At 41.1% G+C, this 23,232-nt stretch overlaps 1 protein-coding gene across 3 annotated transcripts in view; it reads right to left on the reverse strand.

Annotated features, from left to right (window-relative positions):
* Window positions 1-23,232, reverse strand: part of ptbp3 (polypyrimidine tract binding protein 3) — a 106,355-nt gene that overhangs the window by 50,156 nt on the left and 32,967 nt on the right. For all 3 annotated transcript variants that reach the window (XM_048528134.2, XM_048528133.2, XM_048528132.2), the window contains one exon: window positions 9,535-9,610. In XM_048528134.2, coding sequence (XP_048384091.1) covers window positions 9,535-9,559 — 25 coding nt within the window. In that variant the 5' untranslated portion in view covers window positions 9,560-9,610. The remainder of the gene's footprint in view (window positions 1-9,534; window positions 9,611-23,232) is intronic.

The raw sequence follows: 23,232 nt of genomic DNA on the forward strand, positions 1-23,232 counted from the left end.
GCTAGTTGGTGTTCGTGTACACTTACTGTTAGGCCAAACTGGAAGAAAACTATATAATGTTTCTCAGTCTTAACAGGGTATTTTGTACATTATTTTAGTTTTATTGATTGTGGGGATGGGATCCTTTACGCTTGTCAGCAGCTGTTGCAGGATGGGTGTTGATTTGTGGGCTACCCTGATACCTAGGGGTAGTAGTCGTCTTGCGGTCATCTATGATATGCCTCACAGTAGGGTGACTAGTCTGTCTGGATATTTTGTGTCTTCTTGTTGTGGTCTGCCAGAGAGCTAACAGACAAGGGACGACACAAATTCGATTGGGATAAGACATCCATAACAGCACAAGCCAAATAGAGACATGGCAGGGAATTCCTGGAGGACTGGCATTCCAACTGGAACTCCATCAAACACACCAAAATGGGACCCAACATAGAAACCACCGACAAACAGAACCGCAAGCAATGCCAACCATCCCAGCAAACCCAAGGCAGATAAACAACACACGGGACAGAGGACCAACGCTTCACTGGAGGTATTACTTGGCAGGGTGATGAAACTTCTGCAAACACACACACACTGGCTTGTCGAGCAAGTCTACAACCTCATCCACAGCCCGAGCTACAAATCTTTGCAAAAGCTTGAAATCCCCTCCAACAACTTACCCAGTCAGAATCACCAGTCTTTGGCTACCTGGCTTTTTTGTTTGCAGCTTTCTTAAATGAAAGCACATGAGCCACCCCCAGCCTTCCGAGAACACAAGATGGAACCCATGCAGTGATACCTTCAGGCTAAAGTAATTCTGTTCCAAAGGCAAAAGCATTTTTCTTTCCAATCATTAACAAGTTCCCCATGTGATTCCTATTCCTTTCAATTTTCTAGGGCTTCTTGATGCAATACTTGGTCTAAAGCTTGTTTGATAGCAATGGCAATCATTCTCAGCTCACCTCTACAATTCAGTTTTGCCCCTTTTGGGCCAAGAGTTGTTCTGAGTTCCAGAATGAAGCTGTCTTGGCTGAACCTATAGCAAAGTATGCAGGTTGTCGCTGAATTATTTCCATTTGATAAATCAATACCACCTTCCATCACTGCAATCTCACTGATGGGGGTAGTTATTGGCTATACTGGGTTTGCCCAGAGTTTTGGTGACAAAACTAACCTAGGCAATTTTCCCTATTGTCAAGTCGATACCAGTGCTTCAGTTTCTCTGGAAAACCATCTTCAGTACATCACAATAAGGATGCTGTCACAGACTTAGCTGTATCCAGTGATTTCAACATTTGTCAGTATTGCACAAACTGAATTGGCTGGAGATGGTCAATGATGTGGGTGCCTCAAAACAATGTGACAATTGATCACCCAACTTCAAGTTTCTGGTTGAAAATAGGAGCAAATGGTTCAACTCAATCTTCTGCAAAAACATACTGGGTTAACACAGATTGTTTTTGGACCGTGCTGCTGTGATCACTTTCTCAATTGTACACTACCATTCATAACTGGAATGTGGCAGGACTGCAGAAGTTCGATCTGACCCTGTCACAGGATGATCCAGCTTGTATGTTGCTTCCACATTTTAAGCAAATATCTAGCCATTTCACTTTTTCACCAGTTTGGCATTTCAATGATTTGTACATTTATACTGCCAGAATCCTGTGCTCCTCTATCCATTCAAGTTTTAATTTGAGCATCGTGACCTAATATTTCCCTTCCCACAAAAATCTTGGACTGTTAAATACCTTATCAATTATATATCCATTATGCAACTTGATTAATATTATACTGCAAATATTCCCAGCCTTAAAGATGATTTACCAGGAAGTTGCTGGGAATGGAGGATTTGAGATTTTGAAATAGACTGGAAAAGCTAGGATTGTTCCACTGGTGCACAGGAGATTGAATTTTATAAAACCAAGAGGGGCATGAATAAAGGTGAATGACAAGGGTCTATGCTCTAGAGTGGGAAAATTCAAGACTGGAGTGCTTTTTTTTAAAAGAAAGTGATGGACGCACGTACAGTCACAATGTTGAGAGGACATTTGGATAGGTTCATGCATAGGAAAGATTTGGAGGGAGATGGGCCCAACACAGGCTAGTTTAGTTTGGGAACATGGTCGGCATGGAGTGGTTGGACCAAAGCATCTGTTTCTATGCTGTACGGCTATCCTTTACAATTTGACACGGCAGTCTGTGGTATTTGTCAGAAGTACACCACGTATACCATGCCTTGATTTCCCAAAAGGCCCACCTCTGTCAACTCTCTCCCTTCTGAGCCTTCAATGAAAATAACCAAGCAGAGTTTTTTGTTGTCACTTCCATGCTATTTATTATTTTGGAAAAGTTTGGAGCTACCAGGAAAAGGTAGGGTGCAGGACCAAGCAAGTTTTTTAGATTTTTTTAAAAGATTCCCTACAGTGTGGAAACAGGCCGTTCGGCCCAACAAGTCCACACCACCCCTTGCAGCATCCCACCCAGACCCCACCCCATATAACCCACACACCCCTGAACACTACGGGCAACTTAGCACGGCCAATCCACCTAGCCTGCACATCTTTGGACTGTGGGAGGAAACCAGAGCACCCGGAGGAAACCTACACAGACACGGGGAGAATATGCAAACTCCACACAAACATGTCATGTCAGCACACTGGTTTCTGGTTTTGTACCATAGTGGTACGTATATGGGGGTTTATTTCAACATGTTTGTTAATTGCATTGATGGTTGAAAACCAGGCCTCCAGGAATTCTTATGCTTGTCTTTGCCTTGCTTCTCCTAGTACAGTAATTTTATCCTAGTCAAATTAAATGCTCTTCTATGTCGGAGTGTATTGAAATGTTGGTTGTGCCATTTTGCTGCGAGTTGGTGTTCATGTATCTTGGTAGCCAGTTTCCTGCTTGTCTGCCTTACGTATTATTATTTCTCGCGGTTGCTGCATGGTATTTTATGAATCCCATTTGGCCTGCTCATTGTGGGTGCAGGATCTCCTTTGAGAGCAACTGGAAAAATGTGGCTGTTGGTTTGTGCGCTATCCTTATTCCAAGAGATTGTAAGAGTCTTGTAGTCAGTTGTGATGTATTTCTAACATAGGGTAGGACAGCCAGAGTATTGTGACGTACAGTGTCATCTTGCTGTTGTCTGCTTGCCAGGCTTTGGCAGACGAAGCTGTTAGGGTAACTATTGTTTGCAAAGATTCTGTACAGGTGTTCCTCTTTTTGCACAGCTCCAGGGTGCTCCAGTGAGTTATCACAGAGTCAGAAATACAGGGAAAATTGGCAAAAGTTGCCAACAAAGAAGGTGTCAACATGACGAAGCTACCAAACAAGACTGGGTATGTGCCAAACAGCATAGCAGCAAGTGAAAGACAAGTCAAAGCGATCCCACAATCAGATCTAAGCTCTGTAGCGCTGCTATGTCCTGACATGAATGGGGCTGGGCAATTAAACAACTCATTGGGAATGGGGATATTTGTGGAGCCACCGCCTCCAATAGTGGAAGAGCCAGGAAAATGATATGGAGACATGTACCACAATCTTCAGACACAAGAACCAAGAGGATGATCCATCTCTGCCTCCTCCAGTAGCCCCAGCATCACAGATGCCAGTCTTCAGGCAACTCAATGCCCTGCACAGAATATCAAGGAAGTCTCAGAGGCATTTCATACTGAAAGTGTCACCAATCCTTAGCACCAACCTGCACAATGTGTTGAGTTTTGTTTCTGCAGATGCCGTTCACCTCCTGGCCTCATTACAGCCGAGGTTGAAACACAGACTGAACTGTTGAGTTCTAGAGGTGAGTTGAGAGTGACAACCTATGGTATCAAGGCCACATCCAAGTGAGCATGGCTTTTTTTTTGGGGGGGGGGGGGGTGCGGAAAACAGGGTGGAGGTGGTGGTAGCTGGAGAATCCTCCACCGATTAGAATCATACACGATTACACACAGCAAGATGGTTATGGTCGTCAATCATCTCAGCACCAGGACTGAGGATTTCCTCATGATAGTGCCCTAGGCCCAAATCATCTTCAGCTGTTTCATTGACGTTCCCTTCATCATACAATCTGAATTGTGGATATATGCCGACGGTTGCAAGTGTTCAGCACCATTTGTGACTCCTCAAATACTAAAGCAGTCCATATTCAAATGCAACAAGATCTGGACAATACCCAGGCTTCAGGCAACAAGTAAGAAGCGCAAATAACATTCATGCCAAACAAATGCCAATGGCCCATCTCCAGAGATAATCTAACCAACGTCCTGCGACATTCAACAGAGTTACCATTAGAGTCCTCCATTCTCAACAGTTTGGTTTGCAGGGCGGGGGGGGTGGTTGTTATCATTTAACAGAAACTTAGGGGTCTACACATAGCACACGAACTGTGGCAGTTCACAAAGGCAGCTTATCACCACCTCCTCCAGAGCAACTAGACAGAAACAAATGCTAGGTAACCAGGGTTGCCCATGTCCCACGAGTGAATTTAAAAAGCAATACCAACTAAGACAGGTAGTGGAATTATGAGTGACACCTTGGAAATGACAGTCAACAACATAAAATGTATTCAGACTGAAAACTTAATTCACTCAGGTGTAAAGTACAGCAATTCAGACATTAAACTGAATGGATCAAATTTTCCATGAATTTTCTAATCAAACAAAACTTTGGATAAAATTAAGTCACAAGTAATACAGACACAGTGTTGAATATATCTAAATGTTGCAAAATCCATTTGCCTATTAAGTAAATATTTCAGGGGTCATGATGCAACTGTATGTCACTCCAATCAGAATACAATTTGAAAACCGCACTGAGTTCTGGTTGCTAAAAATCAAAGACAACATTCAGAGTGTGCAAAGAGTCATGAGATCAATCGCTAACATTAATGCCCCAAGATCAAGAGAAAACTCTCGCCTTTTCGGAAAAGATAATCTTAACATATACAAGAGATAATGAACAGAATGGAAAGTTGGCTCAAATCAAATTGAGAACAGAATAAAAAGGTCACGTGTGCAATCTACTGAATGATTAAGAGGAAGTCATTTCTTCTTCATGCACTAAGCACAAATGAGGGTCCAAATACATGTACTAAAGCCCAAGTGCTGGAATTAATTTAACAATTAGGGAGCTTTCCTCACACATTACTGATCTCAATATATCTGACAGAAATTTAGAAATGTGGGAAAAAAGCATTTTACTTGGAAGGCACTCATCGGTTAAGGTGAAAGTATTGTAAACAATGTTATTTCAAATCAAATCAATAAATTCTTGCAGGTATGTGAAATAAACAATGAGTTTCAATCTGCTAATTTCATAATTATCTTCTGTCCCTGCTATCAGCTCCTTTTCCAAATCAACAACTCCATCCTTCAACTGTTTGATGCTGAGCCAGACTGCAGTCAGAAGGGGGCACCAGTGCCCGACAGCAAGCTTTCCATCACTGCCATAACAAACTTGAGCATTGCCAAGCAATATCTGTGGCTCAACAGTTTTGTTTTTGAAAAGCTAATGCCTTAAAAAAGTGCTTTCTACTTTTGGGTAGGACACAATTTAAACTACAGGTGGCCCATTAGAAGATGCAACAAAGTAAAGATTCACAGATCTGCAGCCTGCATCCCCAAATAGGAGTATTTTTAGCATTTTGGAAGTATAATGGCTGAGCCAATTCCTTCAAACACACGGAGGCAAAATAACATGGTTAGTGTATATCCTACGATGCTCTTACATCAGTGATCCAAGTAGTTCATAACACGCTCTCTTCAACAGAATCCATTATCAAAACTCAGCAGTAGGAAATTTGTGATTAGCTCATTTGTACCCTGGATGACTTTTCTTTTCTGATAAAAAATTGTGGGGATAGAACAGAAACAGAAAAACAAACTAAGGCATTTTCGGTACCCACACCATTATCTCTGATACCTTCAGCCTCCATTCTTGACTGTTTATTTCTAGGCTATAAACTGCCCCACAGCACCAAAAACATGAGAGCTTCCAGATTTAAAAAAGGACCCAAGGGGCAACTTTTTCACACAGATAGTGGTGCATGTATTGGAATGAGCTGCCAGAGGAAGTGGTGAAGGCTGGTATAATTGCAATATTACATACATCTTTTCATACACAACATTATATGAATAGGAAGGGGTAGACAGGGATATGGGCCAAATGGGGTTGGATTATTTTAGGATATCTGGTCAGCATGGGCAAGTTGGACCTAGAGGTCTGTTTTCATGCTATACCACTACAATTCTAGATACCAACAATATCTAGTTCTACTTCAATACCGTCTCCTTAAACGCCTCTACATATCCTCGGACAAATCATGCAATATCCAAGGCAAACAGAAGTTTCTTCCAATTAAACATGTGAAGACTGAACCAATATCCACTTTCAACTCATTTCACGAACTCCTGACACCATCAAAAGGTGTCAGATTTGACCCTGACAAGCTTCTGACCACAGAGATAAGTCATTCAGAGCCTAGTTCCATTTCTGTGGCACCACCCAATTCCATGCCTGCTTTGGTTCATATGCAACTGAAACCCTCATTCAGTATGTATTTGGATACTTTTAGATTCGACTTATCCAGCACAATCCTGACTAGCCTCCTATAATCTACCCTCCATAAGCCAGAGGTCATCCAAACTTTCAGTTGCCTACATACTTCAAGTCTTCTTCACAAACCTTGTGAAGCCTTGTGTAACCCTGAATTAATACTTGATCCTGCTCTTCCCTGCTTAAATTTTAGAAGTCTCATCCTTGCAACAACAGACTGATAATTGGTCTGAGGAATTGGTGGATGCCCAAGGTCAGCCTGATGACAACTTTGACTGGTTCCTGGATAACTGAATAGTTTGTGCATGTGAACAATAAAATGAGAAGTTTTTGAACCTCTGGAAGAGGAAGTGGTGCCTCTTGGGTAAAAATATCTAGTCTGAAAAAAGACAGTTTATTTTTTCCCACTAGTTGCTGTATGCTACGCCCTCTATCTAGTAACTTGACAGTTTGTTTCCCTGCAAAGTGAAAGAAGACTGGAGAAAGGAGACTGAAGAACACCAAGTCCTGGCAAGCAAAAACATTCTCAATAAATCCAGTGAACTGTGCTGCTGAATTGACATTCCCAGTTTCTTTCACCCCTCCACCAATAAAACAATTTTTTGTCTGTGTGCACACATATGCACGTGTGTAGGTTTTTCTCTTTTTTTTTGGGGGGGGGAGAGGAGGGGGTGATGAAGAAGGGGGTTAGAATTTTAATCAGTAGTTATGGAATGGAAGTTCATAATTATTTATCTGTGATTAGAATCTATTAGTTTGTAACAAATAGTGATTCTTAAGTACAGAAACTGGTCCATGTTTACCGTTAACCTGTATCTACCAGGCTGGTAAATTGGGTGGTTCATGTAAAATTTTGAACTTCTGTATGATTCCGGGAACAGCCAGGCTTGATTGCTTGTGCACAATACAGGAGCCATAGGTATTTAATTTGCATCAGCCTTCATGGATAATACTTTTCGTTTTCCCATATTTAGCTGGAGGAAATTCTGTTTTGCAGTAGCAGGTATCAAGAAGAAGATAATTATTGTCTGCCATGGACACTGACAAAAATTTAACCACCCTCTAACGTTACAGTACTCAAATTACAGATACAAGAATGGCTCAGCAGATAGCACTGTTGCCTCAAAGCACTAGGTTCGATTCCACCCTCAGGCGACTCTCTGTGTGGAGTTTGCATTCTGCCCGTGCCTGACAGTCCAAAGATGTGCACGCAAGGTGGATTGGCCATGCTAAATTACCGGTAGTAGAGAGTGAGAGCGCGCGTGTGGAGTGCAGGGAGACCGAGAGCATGAGAGAGGAGGAGGGGGAGGATGATGGTCTGAGTTGGATGCTGAGCGTCGTTGAACATGGAACAGTACAGGCCCTTCGCCCTCGATGTTGTGCTGAACTTCTACCCTAATCCTAAGGTCTATCGAACCTCCACCCTTACCTTATACTATCATCCATATGCCTCTCTAATAGCCACTTAAATGCCCCTAATGAGGCCGTCTCCATTACCCTCTCCAGCTATGCATTCCACTCCCTGACTGATAATCTACCTTTGATGTCTCCCCTATATCTACCTCTACTCACTTTAAAACTATGCCCCCTTGTAATAGGTGGATTTGCTGGGCCAAAGGGCCTGTTTCCACACTGTAGGGATACTATGTTAAGAAATAATTCCAAAACTGACATCTTATCCAGGTTGGAATCAATTCTGGGCATACATGTTTACAGATCCAACAGGCCAGCAAACTAAAATGACCAAAGACTAATGCCAAGTACCTGAACGTCATTCTCGAGCGGCCAGGTTGCTGGCAGCTTAAGTACATACTAGAAATTATTTTTAATTGAATCATCAATTTATAGTTGTTTTTGGCCCATGCTCAAGGCCATATAAAACTTCATTTTTTATCTTCTCATCACCTCCGCTGGGAGTGGTGAACCATGTTGTGGTACAGTTCCGTGGATATTAATATCCTTATAAGGCTAATATTGAAGGAACAAATTTTACGGACTGTACTAACCAGATTTCTTTTTGAAATTTGGCTGGTCAACACTACAGGAATGAGAAGAATCTAATCATGCTACGACCCTGGCATCCAAGGAGCTGGACTTTAAAATGGGCCACTGTACACTAATTCATAGCTACAACAGCAGTCATTATTCTCTTTCTGGCCCATCAACTTTCAAGGTACACAAATGATGGTTCTTTACGTGCATCGGTAAATTTATTATAATCGAACACCTTGGCTGCAAATAAATGCTGAGTCTAGGGAGTCACCAGTACACAGGTATGGAGCGCTGTAGAAAGCACAATAACATCCTACAACACAGCAGGGGTGAAACAAAAGCCGTTGAAAACCAATCTGGGGGCTCCAACTACTGGCTCAGCCATTAAGCAAACAGCATGCAGAGCAAACTAAAAGTCAAATTCACGTCCCAAAGGTAAATCAAATATTTCAACTCACTGAGTTTTACAGCATTGGAAACTGCAATCGACAACCAACTTATCCATCTTTCCCAAATTTATAAATCATGAAATAGTGAAGGGCAAACATGAAGAATACACTCAATGGTTTTAACAAAGGTAAGCTTCAAAGTTAAGAAATCATGGTCCAGTTCACTACACTTAGTGCAAGATTAAAACCGTTATGAATTAGAGTGCACTTAGAAAACATCAAATTACATTGTTGAAATTAATTTTTACAACCACACTGTCAGTTGTGTCACCACAAAGTCAGAACTCAGTTCATACAAACAAGTAAAATTTTACGTATCCACAGTTAAAACTCATCAGCTTTTCAAAGCACAATGTGTTCACTTCTTAGAATGTACTGTACTATAATTTCTAACATTCAATTTTACTGAACATATTTCATTAAACATTGTTGTTTCAGGTTAGTAAAATATTAGATTTAAGCACATTGAAAAAATCAGTAAGCAATGAAGCAAGTTTCATTTAGTTTTAGGTATTCAAAGTGGCATTACTAGTAGATTTGATAGGCAGATGACAAGTACCTGTCGCTGGAGTAGAATTGCTCATGGTAGATGGGCCGTTAACAATACCAGCAGAAAGAAGCTCGTCAGATCCCCGCTGGAAAACAAAAGATATCAAATACTTCAGTAATTTGATTCATTTAACTCTAGTGCAAAAATCATTGTTATTAACAAATGTACTAAGTGGAACCAATTTGTATAAACAATCGACGTTTTTATTTTATGAGCTCAACGGATGTGGGCATCTCCAGTGTTTCTTTGCACACTCCCAAATGCCTAGAAGGCACTTAAGAATTTATCACACTGCTTGTGGGTCTGCAATCAAAATGTAGGCTAAATGAGCAAGAATGGCAGATTTCCTTCCCTTAAGTACATTATTAAACCACATCAATATTTAAAACCATAATGGGATCATGTTTGCTCAATGCTTGGAACAAACTTAAAATTCATAAGATATTTGGAAATATGTTGTTAACTTGATAAAAGACTAAATGCGCCTCTTTTCAATCTTCAATATAAACAAACAGGTAATCAAAATCTTGACAATTTTATGCAAAACTACATTGCCTAAAGCGCAACGTTGCCTCTCAATATTTCTTTTGTCTCTGAACTGCACCACATTCCAACCAGGATTTCTTTGATGACAAGCTTGAGAACACAGGCTGCACAATGAGTATGCTAACAAAGGGTAAACAGCATCCAACAAACATTGTGGGCTGAAGGGCCTGTTCTGTGCTGTACTGTTCTATGTTCTAATTATTACTCAAATTTCAGTTAGGCAAATAGCAAAGACTTTTTATTGATGTGTCATTTTGAGGAAGAGTGCTGGAGATTTTTTTTAAATTAAAGAGAGTGTTATTCTCTTCTTGACAACCCCTGGCCTCATGTCCTTCCAATTTCAAAAGGTAAAACCCTGATAACCTGATCACATTATCTTAGCTGATACAGCCATACAGAGAGCAACAATGTGGAACATACTAGGATCATTTTGTTTCCCTCTATCTGGGAGAGAGATTTGGTTCTGAATGTCTGCTCCTTCACAATAGCAATGTTGAAATTAACAGCTCTAAGTATTTAGAATTATTATAAAGTAATGATAATTTGATCATCTCAAATATAATGTAATTATATGCAGCATTCAGTAACAAATTTCAGGAATAAGCACAAAATTTCCTTGAGGGCTTATGGTTAAGACCATCACTTGCAGTTGGGTCCAAAAGGCTCAAGATTTGCAAACAGGTCACTGAGCAGTTAACAGATCCAAGCTGGACAGAGGCACTTGCTATTCACTGTATCCATGGCTCTGTGTAAGGTCAACACTGACAGGACCAATAAACACAGTGCAAGACCAGGTCAGAGGCTGGGAATATTCTCAAGTAACTCACCAGAGCCTATCCTCCATTTACAAAGCACAAGTCAGGCACGTGATGGAATAATCCCCCACTTGCTTCGATAGGTGCTGCTTCAACAAACCAAGAACCTGCACAATCCGTGTCAAAGCAGCCCAGCCTTGCCCTCGAACAGCCACTCCCCCCACCACTGATGCTCAGTGGCTGCAATGTGTACCATCTACAAGATGCACTCCAAAAATTCACCCTAAATCCTTCCAAACATACAACCACTTCTGCCAAGAAGCACAAGACCAGCATTATATGGAAACATCACCACCGCATGCAAGTTACCCTCTTGCCATCCTGCAACTGGAATTATATCGTCATTTATTCATCTACGCTGGGAGGAAATCGTGGAAGTGTCTCTTCGGGCATTGTGGGTCAACTGAGATGTGGACTGCAACATTTCAAGGAGGCAGCTGACCACCATCTTCTAGGGACCGGCAATAAGTGCTGGTCAGTGAAAGGCGGCTATATCTCATGTGATTTAAAAAAAAACTAGTTTAATTTCAATTCCCAGTGCCTGCAGTATTTTTGCTTTAGAATATTGCAAAAACATCTGGTGTATATGACTATCAATTTAACTGTCTTGAACAGAGTCTCCAAAAAGCCAGTTTAACTGATACCCATATTTATCAAAGTTAGTCATTTTATTTTAACCATTTGTCAAAAATGGTATAATGCCAAGATTTCACTAGACCCTGAGTGGGGCTGAGCAGAGTATTAACATGAAGTAGGGATGGATATCAATTTAAGTTGTGCTTCATACATTCCCAATATGGCCCATGTTGGAGAAGAGGAGACAAAACAGATGATTGGTTGGAAAGGTTTTCAAAACAAAAACAAGGGTTTTCATCCTTAATTTAAAAATTCATAGATGTTGACATCAGCATTCTGCCTAATGTTTTTGTCTGCACAGACCTCAGGTTTGCATACAGCAACAGACCCTCACAGTAGCAGTATGGCCAAGCAGCTTAGAAAGAACATTGGAAAAGGTTAATAACCACAGCCCACCAGTCACCCCTCAGCAGCTTGTGGCCAGCTGTCCTCTTGACTTACCACAGATCACCTACTGCTGGCAGACCCACAATGCCATCAGGGATATAGTTCCAAGATTTTGATATAGCCACAAAGGAAAGGCAACAGAGGTGGAACCTCCCTATTTATAAAAGGGCAATCTGCATTTGAGGAAAGATTGCCAGTCTTTCTTCAGCTTCTGCAACACCTTTATCATGTCAGATCCCATTACATTCCTGACAATTATTCCAACCAGAGGTAACCTATAGTTTGATTTCCAAACTTACATCATGTGCCAGCACTGAGTCCAGGTGGTTATAACTCATTTTCTCTAAAACAGTGATCTTCATACTTCCACCTGTATCAGGTTGCCTACATTCTCAATGATTTTCAGTTTACATTTAAATCTAATTTAGACAAACAGCACATAAAATGTATCATAGCATTCTCAATTTGGACAGCATACAACAAAAATCCAAGATTCAGTTAGCAATGCATCTCAAATATCAGTCAAACCACCTCAGAGAAGCATACTAATATGGCAAAACACGCCATTCTGCCGTATTCTGACACCTTATTGGACCACAGCAAGGAAAACTTGAAGCCATATTTAAAATGCCATTGTCAAGAGAAGATGGTCAAAACGGAACAGAAGTCCAAACCTGTCGTACGTAATATTTCTAGTTTTATAAAATGTCATAAGTCTGGCAAAATTTACTGTACAAATAAATCTGAAGCACAAGAATTAACAACACTACATGGACTGAATTAGTGAGCTTATATTCAAGACTGAGCAACAATTTGAATTGTGCGCAAGTGATAACGTTCCAAAGAACTTGCATCATATCAGCCTCTGCAATAATCATACTAACACCTTGACAAGGGGAGCACGAAAGGGAGTTGGGAAAACAAACCAAGATCACTTCCATCATTGAGTTGCAGCATGTAGATGACACTGCAAGTGCACATGCTCAAATACTTGATCCTCATTATGAAATAATAACAGGCTTACAGATCTTAAGGAAGAAACTGAACTGAAAAAGCAACAGTTACAAGACCTAGATGATGCCTCATGAAATAATGATACAAGATGATGATATGGAGCTGGTGACTGATCAAATTGGAAAGTTTTATTAGCTACTCCCACAATAAGACACAAGATGCTAAAGTTGCAAAACAAAGTCTCCAAGGTGATATCCAAGCTTTGCAGACCCGTACAGAGACACTTCAACAGGTGTTATCAAATCATCAAGTCCAACTCTGCAAGATTTGAAAACATTAACCTTGACGATGGTGATAATTGAGGTGTTTATTGTCACGTTTCACTCAACTGTATGATTTAACTTCTCAAGTTGGACAGCTATTGCAGATTGCATGAGGAAGTAGTGTTTTTCTCACAAAGGGCAAAGGAAGTGCCATCATTTTGTTAATGGGCACTGAACTGAATTTAAAGATTTCTGTCCTGCATCTCCACTTATTTGATGGAATCTTGATAAAATGAAACATTAGTTTTTTTTTTTGGTTTTAGCATTGTTAACTAGAACAGATGTTCTGTTAACTTCTGTTATTCTTATCTTCATGATATGCAAGCTCAACATACACCAAAATATATTGGCTCTAGCCAGCCATCCTTTCTAGTCCTGTGTCACTAAACTTAGCCTTTCCAGATAGGCTTTTCCTTCTCCTGCCATTTTAAGACTGAAATATTGGTGTGAGGCCCGACAACACACATCAGCTGCTTTCATGCTTCAGTAAACCAAAGACCACTTTCACTGTGGCAGTCTTTACAACAAAATGATACATTAAACACAACATCCACCGTGTCATAAAACTTGACATCCAGTTGTTATATTTGACAAGGTCTGTGACACAGCTAACCTCAGTGGAAAGGATAGAAAAGTCAGAAAGTTTGGGGCATGAAAGAATGCAGATTGAGGACCTTCAACTATTTTGTCAACAGCATACTATAGTACTTTAAAACAATTTGCATGACTCAAGCTACTTTAAGAAGATTATAGTAAATTTGATAAGGTTCCCCACAGCAGGCTCATTCATAAAGTCAGGAGGTATGGGATACAGGGTGATTTGGTTGTCTGGATTCAGAATTGGTTGGCTGACAGGAGGCAGAGAGGTGGTTGTAGATGCTAAGTATTCTGCCTGGAGGTCCGTGCTGAGTAGTGTCCCACAGGGGTCTGTTCTTGGGCCTCTGCTCTTTGTAGTTTTAATAAATGACTTGGATGTGGAGGTTGAGGGGTGGGTTAGTATGTTTGCTGATGACACAAAGGTTGGAGGTGCCGTTGATAGTATCGAGGGCTATTGCAGGCTTCAGTGAGACATTGACAGAATGCAGAGCTGGGCTGAGAAGTGGCAGATGGAGTTCAACCTGGATAAATGCGAAGTGATGCATTTTGGAAGGTCGAACTTAAATGCTGAATATAGGATTAAAGGCAGGATTCTCGGCAGTGGAGGAACAGTGGGATCTTGGTGTTCAAGTGCATAGCTCCCTCAAAGTTGCCACCCAGGTGGATAAGGTTGTCAAGCAAGGATATGGTGTTTTGGCTTTCATTAACGGGTGATCGAGTTTAAGAGCTGCGAGGTTATGCTGCAGCTCTACAAAACCCTGGCGAGGCCACACTTGGAATATTGCGTCCAGTTCTGGTCGGCCTATTATAGGAAAGATGTGGAGGCTTTGGAGAGGGTGCAAAGGAGGTTTACCAGGATGCTGCCTGGACTGGAGGGCTTGTCTTACTGAGCTCAGACTTTTCTCTCTGGAGAGAAGGAGGAAGAGAGAGAGGTGACCTGATTGAGGTGTACAAGGTAATGAGAGGCATGGAGTCAATAGCCAGAGACTTTTCCCCAGGGCAGGATTGACTGCCACGAGGGGTCATAGTTTTAAGGTGTTAGGAAGAAGGTATAGAGGAGACGTCAGAGGGAGGTTCTTCACCCAGAGAGTTGTGAGCACATGGAATAGTTTACCAGTGGTAGTCATGGAAGCGGAGTCATTAGTGACATTTAAGCGACTGCTGGACGTGCACATGGACAGCAGTGAATTGAGGGGAATGTACGTTAGGTTATTTTATTTTTGGATTAGGATTATTCCACGGCACAGCATCGTGGGACGAAGGGCATGTACTGTGCTGTACTTTTCTATGTTCTATGTATAATGGAAAAGAGCAGCCTGATGTAATACAACACCCTAGTAGATCAGTATTTAGTGTTTTTCTTAAAATTGGCTCTGAGATCAGGCGCAGCATTGCTCACAGATAGAAGAGCAATACTTTGACAACATGCCCTTCATTTAGCCAATCCATAAGCCAAATACAACATCAATGGCTATTTATCACACTGCTGTCTGCAAGACTTAGCCGTAGGCAAATTAACCATTACACTTAAGTATAAAGTACCTGTTATGGACCAGACTAAACCCACTCCAAGTACATTAAAATTGTCGAGACCCTAATTTTTTTCTTACTTTAAAAGCTAAGTATAAGGCATGGTATAAGGCATCATTCCAGATGGAATTCTATTGTTCAAACTAGTCCTATTTTAAGCAAAACACATTAATTTTACACTAGTTAAGATACAGACAAAATTAAAATAATTAGCTTAACTATGGCTATCAAAATGCTTAACAAAATTTTATGTATTAACCACTATTAATTAACTGTTCCGCTACAGTAACTTGCCATAAATGTGCCCTTGGCAAAGGAAAATTCACTAATATAGGAAGGGAATAACAGTTTCTCCATCCTGCTTCAAGTTCTTAGCAACTGCAGAAAACTAAAACAAAAAATCCTGATCTGTGGGAGCGTGACCCCACTTATTCAAGTTGCTTCTTTCGTTATAATTTTGAAAAAGCCCCAAAGCCTCAAGATTTTTTTGGCTTGGAGCATATCACAACTCCTTGGTCTCAACTTTCTTAATCTACAAAAGGAAAAATACACCTCCTAGAACCATAGTATCATGACATATCTTGGTTAAAATTCAGCCCTCAAGATCAAAACAATTATCACAAATTGACAGTCAAACAACACTTGCTAATGTGACCTGAAATTAGGTTGAGATGCATTTCATGCGTACCATGAAATAAAAGCAGTTTACAGAGCAATGACAGGCACCAGGCGAGACAGGGAATTCAATTTCTTTTCTCCAGAGCTACCGACTGGATGGTACAAGCAGTGGCAGGCAACATGAAAAACATTCATAATTCAAAGAACAGCAGGATTTGAATTAATTTAATCAAATTATTCAGGATATTAAAGCAGAATAGCCAATCTTTCACAGCAGAAACACAGACCCTGCAACATATTGATTCAGCTGCCCACATATACAATATGTATATTAAAAATTCCAAACAGAATTTCTATTTTAAACGACTTAAAATATCTCTCATACGGTTATGTCACAAATTTTATTCATGTGTCCCAACAACGATGGCATCACTAGGGGGGGAAAAAAGTAGCTGCATTAATACCAGATTTAGCGGGCACGTTGCACATCCCAAGAGAGAATACCTGTCATAGTTGGTAACAGCACCCAGAAGCTTATCAGTCATCCAAAAGGGGAAAAAATAGCTGCAAACAAATCCCAGCTAATGAGGCAAATTAACAAACAAACAGATGAAAACAATTTGAAGTGAAGATGAAAGACTGGGGAAAGCAAACTGTGTGGTCTAAACCAACAGAAAGTTGTAAAGTATATTGGGTAAAATAGATAAATTGGCCTTACTTGGTATGCTTGTCACTTGAATATGCAACCAAATACTCCAGCTGAAAAGATGCAAGCATCATGGAGAGCCTGCCTCAAAAAGACCGATTGGTTGTCACCTTAGAAACAAAGACTCTCCAGAAGACAGCAACAGGTGCAGGATAAGCTAGTGTGTGCCCTCATCAAACTCAGGGAGGTTCATTGTCTCATTTATCAATTATTGAGAGGCACTCACACCAGCAGTAAGGAGACACTCCCAGCATCCTCACCCAGATTCAAAAACATTCAACTGAACTTCTTCTTGAAGAAACTAAACAGCTTTCTTTTGTTCAATTTTGCACAATTTGTTTTCAGAACTGCAAAATGGCACACTCGTGAGAAATGGTTTTTAATGATGTATTGCTGAAATCAGTCATAATTTGGAAAAACACTCAGTCTTTAAAGATGCTGAACTAAATACAACAGGAAAATAAGTATTCATTGCTTTTAACAAAAAAAATCAAACCAGCTCAGATGTGTTCTGCCACGTCCAGAACACAGGAGCTTCTGGCCTAAAGATAGGGGCATTACCTGTGTCACAGGAGCCTTGAGTAAGTCTTTAAACACTTGGAAGCTTACCCTTCCTTTAATTCCTTCCCATTAAAACTGCGCAAGGCTTTTTGATTACAACTGCATTTTATACAGCACAATACTCCATCAGGTTTTGTTCATTGAAGGTACAGTCATAAAACTAAGATTAACCCACCAGCTTGCCTAGAGTTTGAAAAAGCTCATATCAACTGTGCAAAATGTTGTCTTTGAACAATGAAGACGAAAATATTCATTTGGCCTGCAGGATAACAAATAGTGGTGCTTCTTGCTTTTTTGCAAATCGCCCCACTAAAAGTCAAATGCTAAGCTTTCAAGTCACTCATCAGAAAACGAGCATCTTTAGGGCTAACTCTGAAGCACTCGAACCTCAAAAAACAATGAGTGCAAATCAGAGGATCCTTGAGGAGACGGCTTGTGTCCACTTGAAGCACAGAAGAGGTAAAACACATCTATACGTCTTTTCCTTAAGATTATTGCTCACAAGTTAGACACAAGCAGGAAAGTGCAAGTAGAAGAAGAAATGAGCAGATAACTTCCTGTTAAAGCAGATCACCAATGTTCATATTTGTTGTGCTGTCAGATGAAGCTGCTAATAGATTTTAGAATTTCCCTTTAAAATTACACATTCATATCAGGAGGAACGAATGCTAAATTAGGTCACAATCAGACCAGCCATGATCTTAATGGCAGAGCTGGCTCAAGGGGTCATATGACCTACTCCTGCTACTGAACCTTATGTCCATAGATGCACAGAGAAGACAACAGTCTGGTATTTTCAGTTTAGAATTCATTATACATTGTTGCTGTATTGTTAATTAAATACTTAGTTCTATCTACAAGTTTTGAATATATATGCAAGTTGCAAGCCTCACGCCTCACCATACTTTGTTTCGTTGTTGAATTTTACGAATAATGAGAAGCAACTATTTGTCATATGGAATATTTAAACAAATCAAACCAACAAGACAATCCTATAGGCGAGTCAATTATAAGACTATGATAGACCTAGCTTGAATATCTGCAAATTACCAAGAGGCAAAGCAAATTTATGTTTCCCTGCTTTGCACAGTAGCCTAATGGTGTGGCTTTAATAACAATGAATCCAATGTTAACTTACTCTCCTCCAATAATTCAACAGTATCTTCTCAACAAAATCAATCAGGAACTGTGGATAGGCCAATTTACATTTTAGTAATCAACTAAGGTGAAATCATAAGAACACAACACAAGCAACTTTTTATTAAAAAGATAAAAGTCGCTCTTGGATAGTTTTACTCAGAGGCCACAGGAAAGAAGTTTCTCAGTGGAGTAGCAAGGAGTACTTCCATGTTGCTGGAGTCAAGCATACTTTGAGACAAAGGAGACAAAAACATCTTTCTAACTTGGGTTGCACTGCACTCTACGCAGAAGCGTAGTGTGCTAAGTCAGAAATTCAAAGTAGATCATTCCTGCACTAATACTTCCCAACTTCATGAGCACAAAATTTAAAACTAATAAGTGTTCTGCAACATTAGAGATGGCAATGTAGTTTTATGGTGTACATCACGTTAACAATTACACTATAGATCCCTGAGTCATATTATTTACTTTCAATCAATAAATAATTTACCATTGATGACTAGGAAACCTGGCAGCAATTCAAGAATCTTGATGGACAACAACTCATTATCATTGATGTTAGCTCAAACTGTAAAGAGTTGAACATTCACAAGAATTTTAAGTTGCAGATGTGATTATTGCCCTTTGATTTAAATTACCACCTTTAGGAATCATTAAAAAATGGCTAAACATCAATTATATATAATTAGAGGGTTCTCCCACACCCTCCCAGGGGAGCAACTATGTTTGGAAAACTGGAATCTCTACCACATTGATACACTGGAGTAAAAGAATACGGGCAGAGGGGCTGGGGAGATGGGAAAAGAGAATGGAGGTGGAAGTTAGAGTGACATGATGCATGTTAAGAAAAATGTAGGATGTAGGCAAGTCACTCGTAAACTCATGTCATAGTCACAAATGCGAATCAGCTCCCTTTCCCAAGTAGTTAATGTCACATTAATTAGCTCATTATTTTCAAAATTTGCATAAATGCATGTTTGAGTATTAATGAAGTTGCTAAGATTGAGTAAATAGGTTCAAAGATTTCCTGTGCCGACATTAAAAAAAGTGTATTCCTTCATGAAACACAATGATCCAACAAGGATGTGGGAAGGTTGCTAGTGAGGCAGAACTTGAATCTGATCATGTCGGATTTTATAATAAGCTTAGCCTTCACGGACAAACTTCAGAAAGTGTCTATAAATTTCTGCCCTGATTTTTAAATACATATTTTGCACAATTTGGATGTCCTGCTACTAGAGCATTCATTGCCCATCCCTAACTGCCCTCAAGGTGGCAGTGGAGAGTTCCTTTTTGAAATGCTGTACCCATGTCAGCAAAACAATGTTGGCAAGGATAGAGTTCCAGGATTCTGACAGTGAAAGAACACCATGTCAGGATAATGTATGGCTTTGAAATAAGCTTGCTGGTGGAACTGTTCTTACACATGTCATCCAAATCCTTCTTGGTGGTAAAAGGGTCACAAGTGTGGAAGTTTTGTCTAAGAAGCACTGGTGAATTATTGCAGTGCATTTTGTAAATGTCATGGAGTCAGGAGGAAGGAGTCAATTTTGAGCCTGTCATATGAAGTGCCAATCAAGTGTGCTGCTTAATCTTGAATAGTTTCCTCAGGTGTATTGAAGCTGAAGTTATCCAAGCAAATGACAAGTATTCCACCACACACTTGACTTGCACGTGGTAAACATTGGTCAGGCTTTCAGGAATTCTTATTTTATTTATTCATTTACTGGGATGTGGGTATTGCTGGGTGGCCAACATTTACTGCCTGTCCCTAGGTGCCCTTAGAAAGGAGTGGTGAGCTGCCTTCTTGAACAGCTCCAGTCCACCTGCTGTGGATTCACCCATAATGCTACTAGGGACAGAATTTCAGGATTCTGACTCTGCATGTGAATGAAGAGTGATATATTTCAAGTCAGAGTTGTGAGTGGCTTGCATGGGAACTTCTGTATGGTAATAACATTCCCATACATCTGCTGTCCTCATTCTTCTCGATTAAGGTGATCGTGGGTGTGCAAAGTGGTGTCTGAGGATATTTGGTGAACTTCTGCAGTGCATCTTGTAGAGAGTACACACTACTGCTACCGAGCATTGGTGAAGGAAGGAGTGGATGCTTATGGATCTAGTGTGGTTGGAGCTGCACTCATCCAGGCAAGAGGGGAGTATTCTATCAGACTCCTGACTTGTGCCTTGGAGATGGTGGACAGGCTTTGGAGAGTCAGGAGATTAGTTAGGTCACCAGAGTATTCCTAGACTCTGACCTGCTCCTGTGGCCACATTATTTATGAGGGGAGTCCAGTGGAGTTTCTGGTCAATTCCAAACCAGAGGGCTTCAGTGATGGTAACAACACTGAACATCGCAGGCAATTGGTTCGATAGTTTCTTATTGGTGATGGTTATAGCCTGGTGTTTGTGTTGTATAGATGTTACTTGCCACAAGTATTGTGGCAAGGATATTATCCAGATCTTCTTGATTCAGTATCTGAAGAGTCATGAATGGTGGTGAACATTGTGTAATCATTGGTGAACATTCCCCCTCTGACCTTATGATGGAGGGAAGGTGACTGATGAAGCAGCTGTAGATGGTTGGGCCTGGGACACTATCCTGACTAACTCCTGCAGGGGTGTCCTGGAGCTGAGATGACTCGCCTGCAACAACCACCACGCTCTTCTGATGTGTTAGGTATGATTTAACCACTCAAGAGCCTGCCCCTGATAGCCATTAACACCAGTTTTGCTAGGGCACCTTGATACCACACCAAGTCAAATGCAGCCTTGATGTCAAGGGCTGTCACTTTCACCTCACCTCTGGAATTCAGCTCTTTTGTCCATGTTTTAAACAAGGCTGCAATGAGGTCAGGAGCTGAACGGCCCTGGCAGAACACAAACTGGGCGTCACTGAGCAGGTTATTGCTGAACTAGTGCTGCTTGATAGCATTTTTGATGGCACTTTCCATCACTTCACTGATGATTGAGAGTAGGCTGAAGGGGTGCTAATTGGCTGGGTTGGATTTGTCCTGCTTTTTGGTGTACAGGACATACTTGGACAGTTTTCCACATTGTCAGGTAGGTGCCAGTATTTTAACTGTATTGGAAGAACTTAGTTAGGTGAGCAGCAGGCTCTGGAGCATAATTCTTCAATACTATTGCCAGAATCTTGTCAGGGCCTGTGGCCTTTGTGGTATCCAGTGCCTCCAACCATCTCCTGGTATCGCATAGACTGTATCAAATTGGCTGAAAAATGGATCTGTTTTGCTGGGACCCCTGGAAGGCAAGATGGAACATCCACTCAGCACTTCCGGCTGAAGATTGCTGCAAATGCTTCAGCCTTATCTTTTGCAGTGATTTGCTAGGCTATTCCATCATTGAGGATAGGGATAGTTGTACAGCCTCCTCCAGTGAGTTGTTTAATTATTCACCATTCACGACTGGATGTGGCAGGACTGCAGAGCTTAGATTGATCCATTAGTTGTGGGATTGCTTAGTTCTGTCTACCACTTGCTGCTTTCACTGTCTAGCATGCAAGTAGTCCTGTTTGGTGGCTTCACCAGGTTGATACCTCATTTTCAGGTTTGCCTGATGCAGTACCTGGTATGGCCTGCTGTTCTCTCCACATTACCAGGGGTGATGCCCTGGCTGATGGTAATGGTTGAATGGGAGATATGCCAGGCCATGAGGTTACTAATTGTGCTGAAATATAACTCTGTTGATGGCTCACTGCGCCTCGTGAAAACCCAGTCTTGAGCTGTCCCATTTAGCAAACTGTTCATACCACGTAACACAATGGAGATTACTCTCAATATGAATGCAGGACTTGGTCTCCATAAGGACTGTCTGGTGGTCGCTCTTACCGATACATCTGAACCGTGATAGTATCTCCAACTGGCAGACTGTTAAGGATAAGTCAAGTATGCTGTTCTCTTTTGTTGGCTCCCTCACCACCTGCAGCAGACCCAGTCTAGCAGCAAAGTCCTTTCGGACATGACAAGCTCGATGAGTAGTACTGCTGCCAAGCCACTCTCAGTGGTGCACACCACAATCCCCCAGAGTACATTTTGTGCCTTTGCCATCCTCAGAGCTTCCTCCAAGTGTTGACCAAACAGTACCGATTCATCAGCCATGGGACAGTGAAATGTGGTAATGAGCAGGAGGCTTCCTTGCTGATCTTTAACCTGAGGCCACGAGACTTCATGGGTATGGAGTCAATGTTTAGGACTCCCACGGTAACACCCTCCTGACTGTATATAACTGTGCTGCCGGTGAAACAGAACATGCCTAGGGATGGTGGTGGAGGTGTCTGTAAGGTACGATTCCATGAGTTATGACTACGGTCAGGCTCTCCTAATTTTGGCACTAGCCCCCATGTGTTAGGGTGGAGGACTTTGCAGGTCAACACAGCTGTTTCTACCTTGATCTATTCCTCTGCCTAGGTTGATGCCAGGTGATCCGTCCAGTTCCATTTCTTTGAGACTCTGTAGCAATGCTAAACTGAAAGGCTTGCTCGGCCATTTCAGCAAAAAATCTGAGAATCAACCAGAGTGCTGTGGGTCTGAAGACACATCAGCCAGACCAGGTGAAGATGGTAAATTTCCTTCCCTGACAGACATTAGCCAACCATATGGGGTTTTCTGACAATTGACAATGGTTTGATGATCATTTGCAGATCCTGAATTCCAGGTTTTTTTAACAATTGAACTGAAATTCTACCACGTGCCATGGCAGACTTCAAACCTGGGTCCCCAGAACATCACCTGGGTCTCTGGGTTATTAGTTTAGCGATAATGCCACTTGGCCATCACTCACTTAATGTGGTCACCAGTCCTGCACTGCAGAATTCTCAGCTTCTGACCAGCTTTTGTACATGTAGTATTTATATGCCTGGTGTTGTTCAAGTTCT

The sequence above is a fragment of the Stegostoma tigrinum genome, chromosome 3, assembly GCF_030684315.1.
Source record: "Stegostoma tigrinum isolate sSteTig4 chromosome 3, sSteTig4.hap1, whole genome shotgun sequence".
Taxonomy (NCBI): Eukaryota; Metazoa; Chordata; class Chondrichthyes; order Orectolobiformes; family Stegostomatidae; genus Stegostoma; species Stegostoma tigrinum.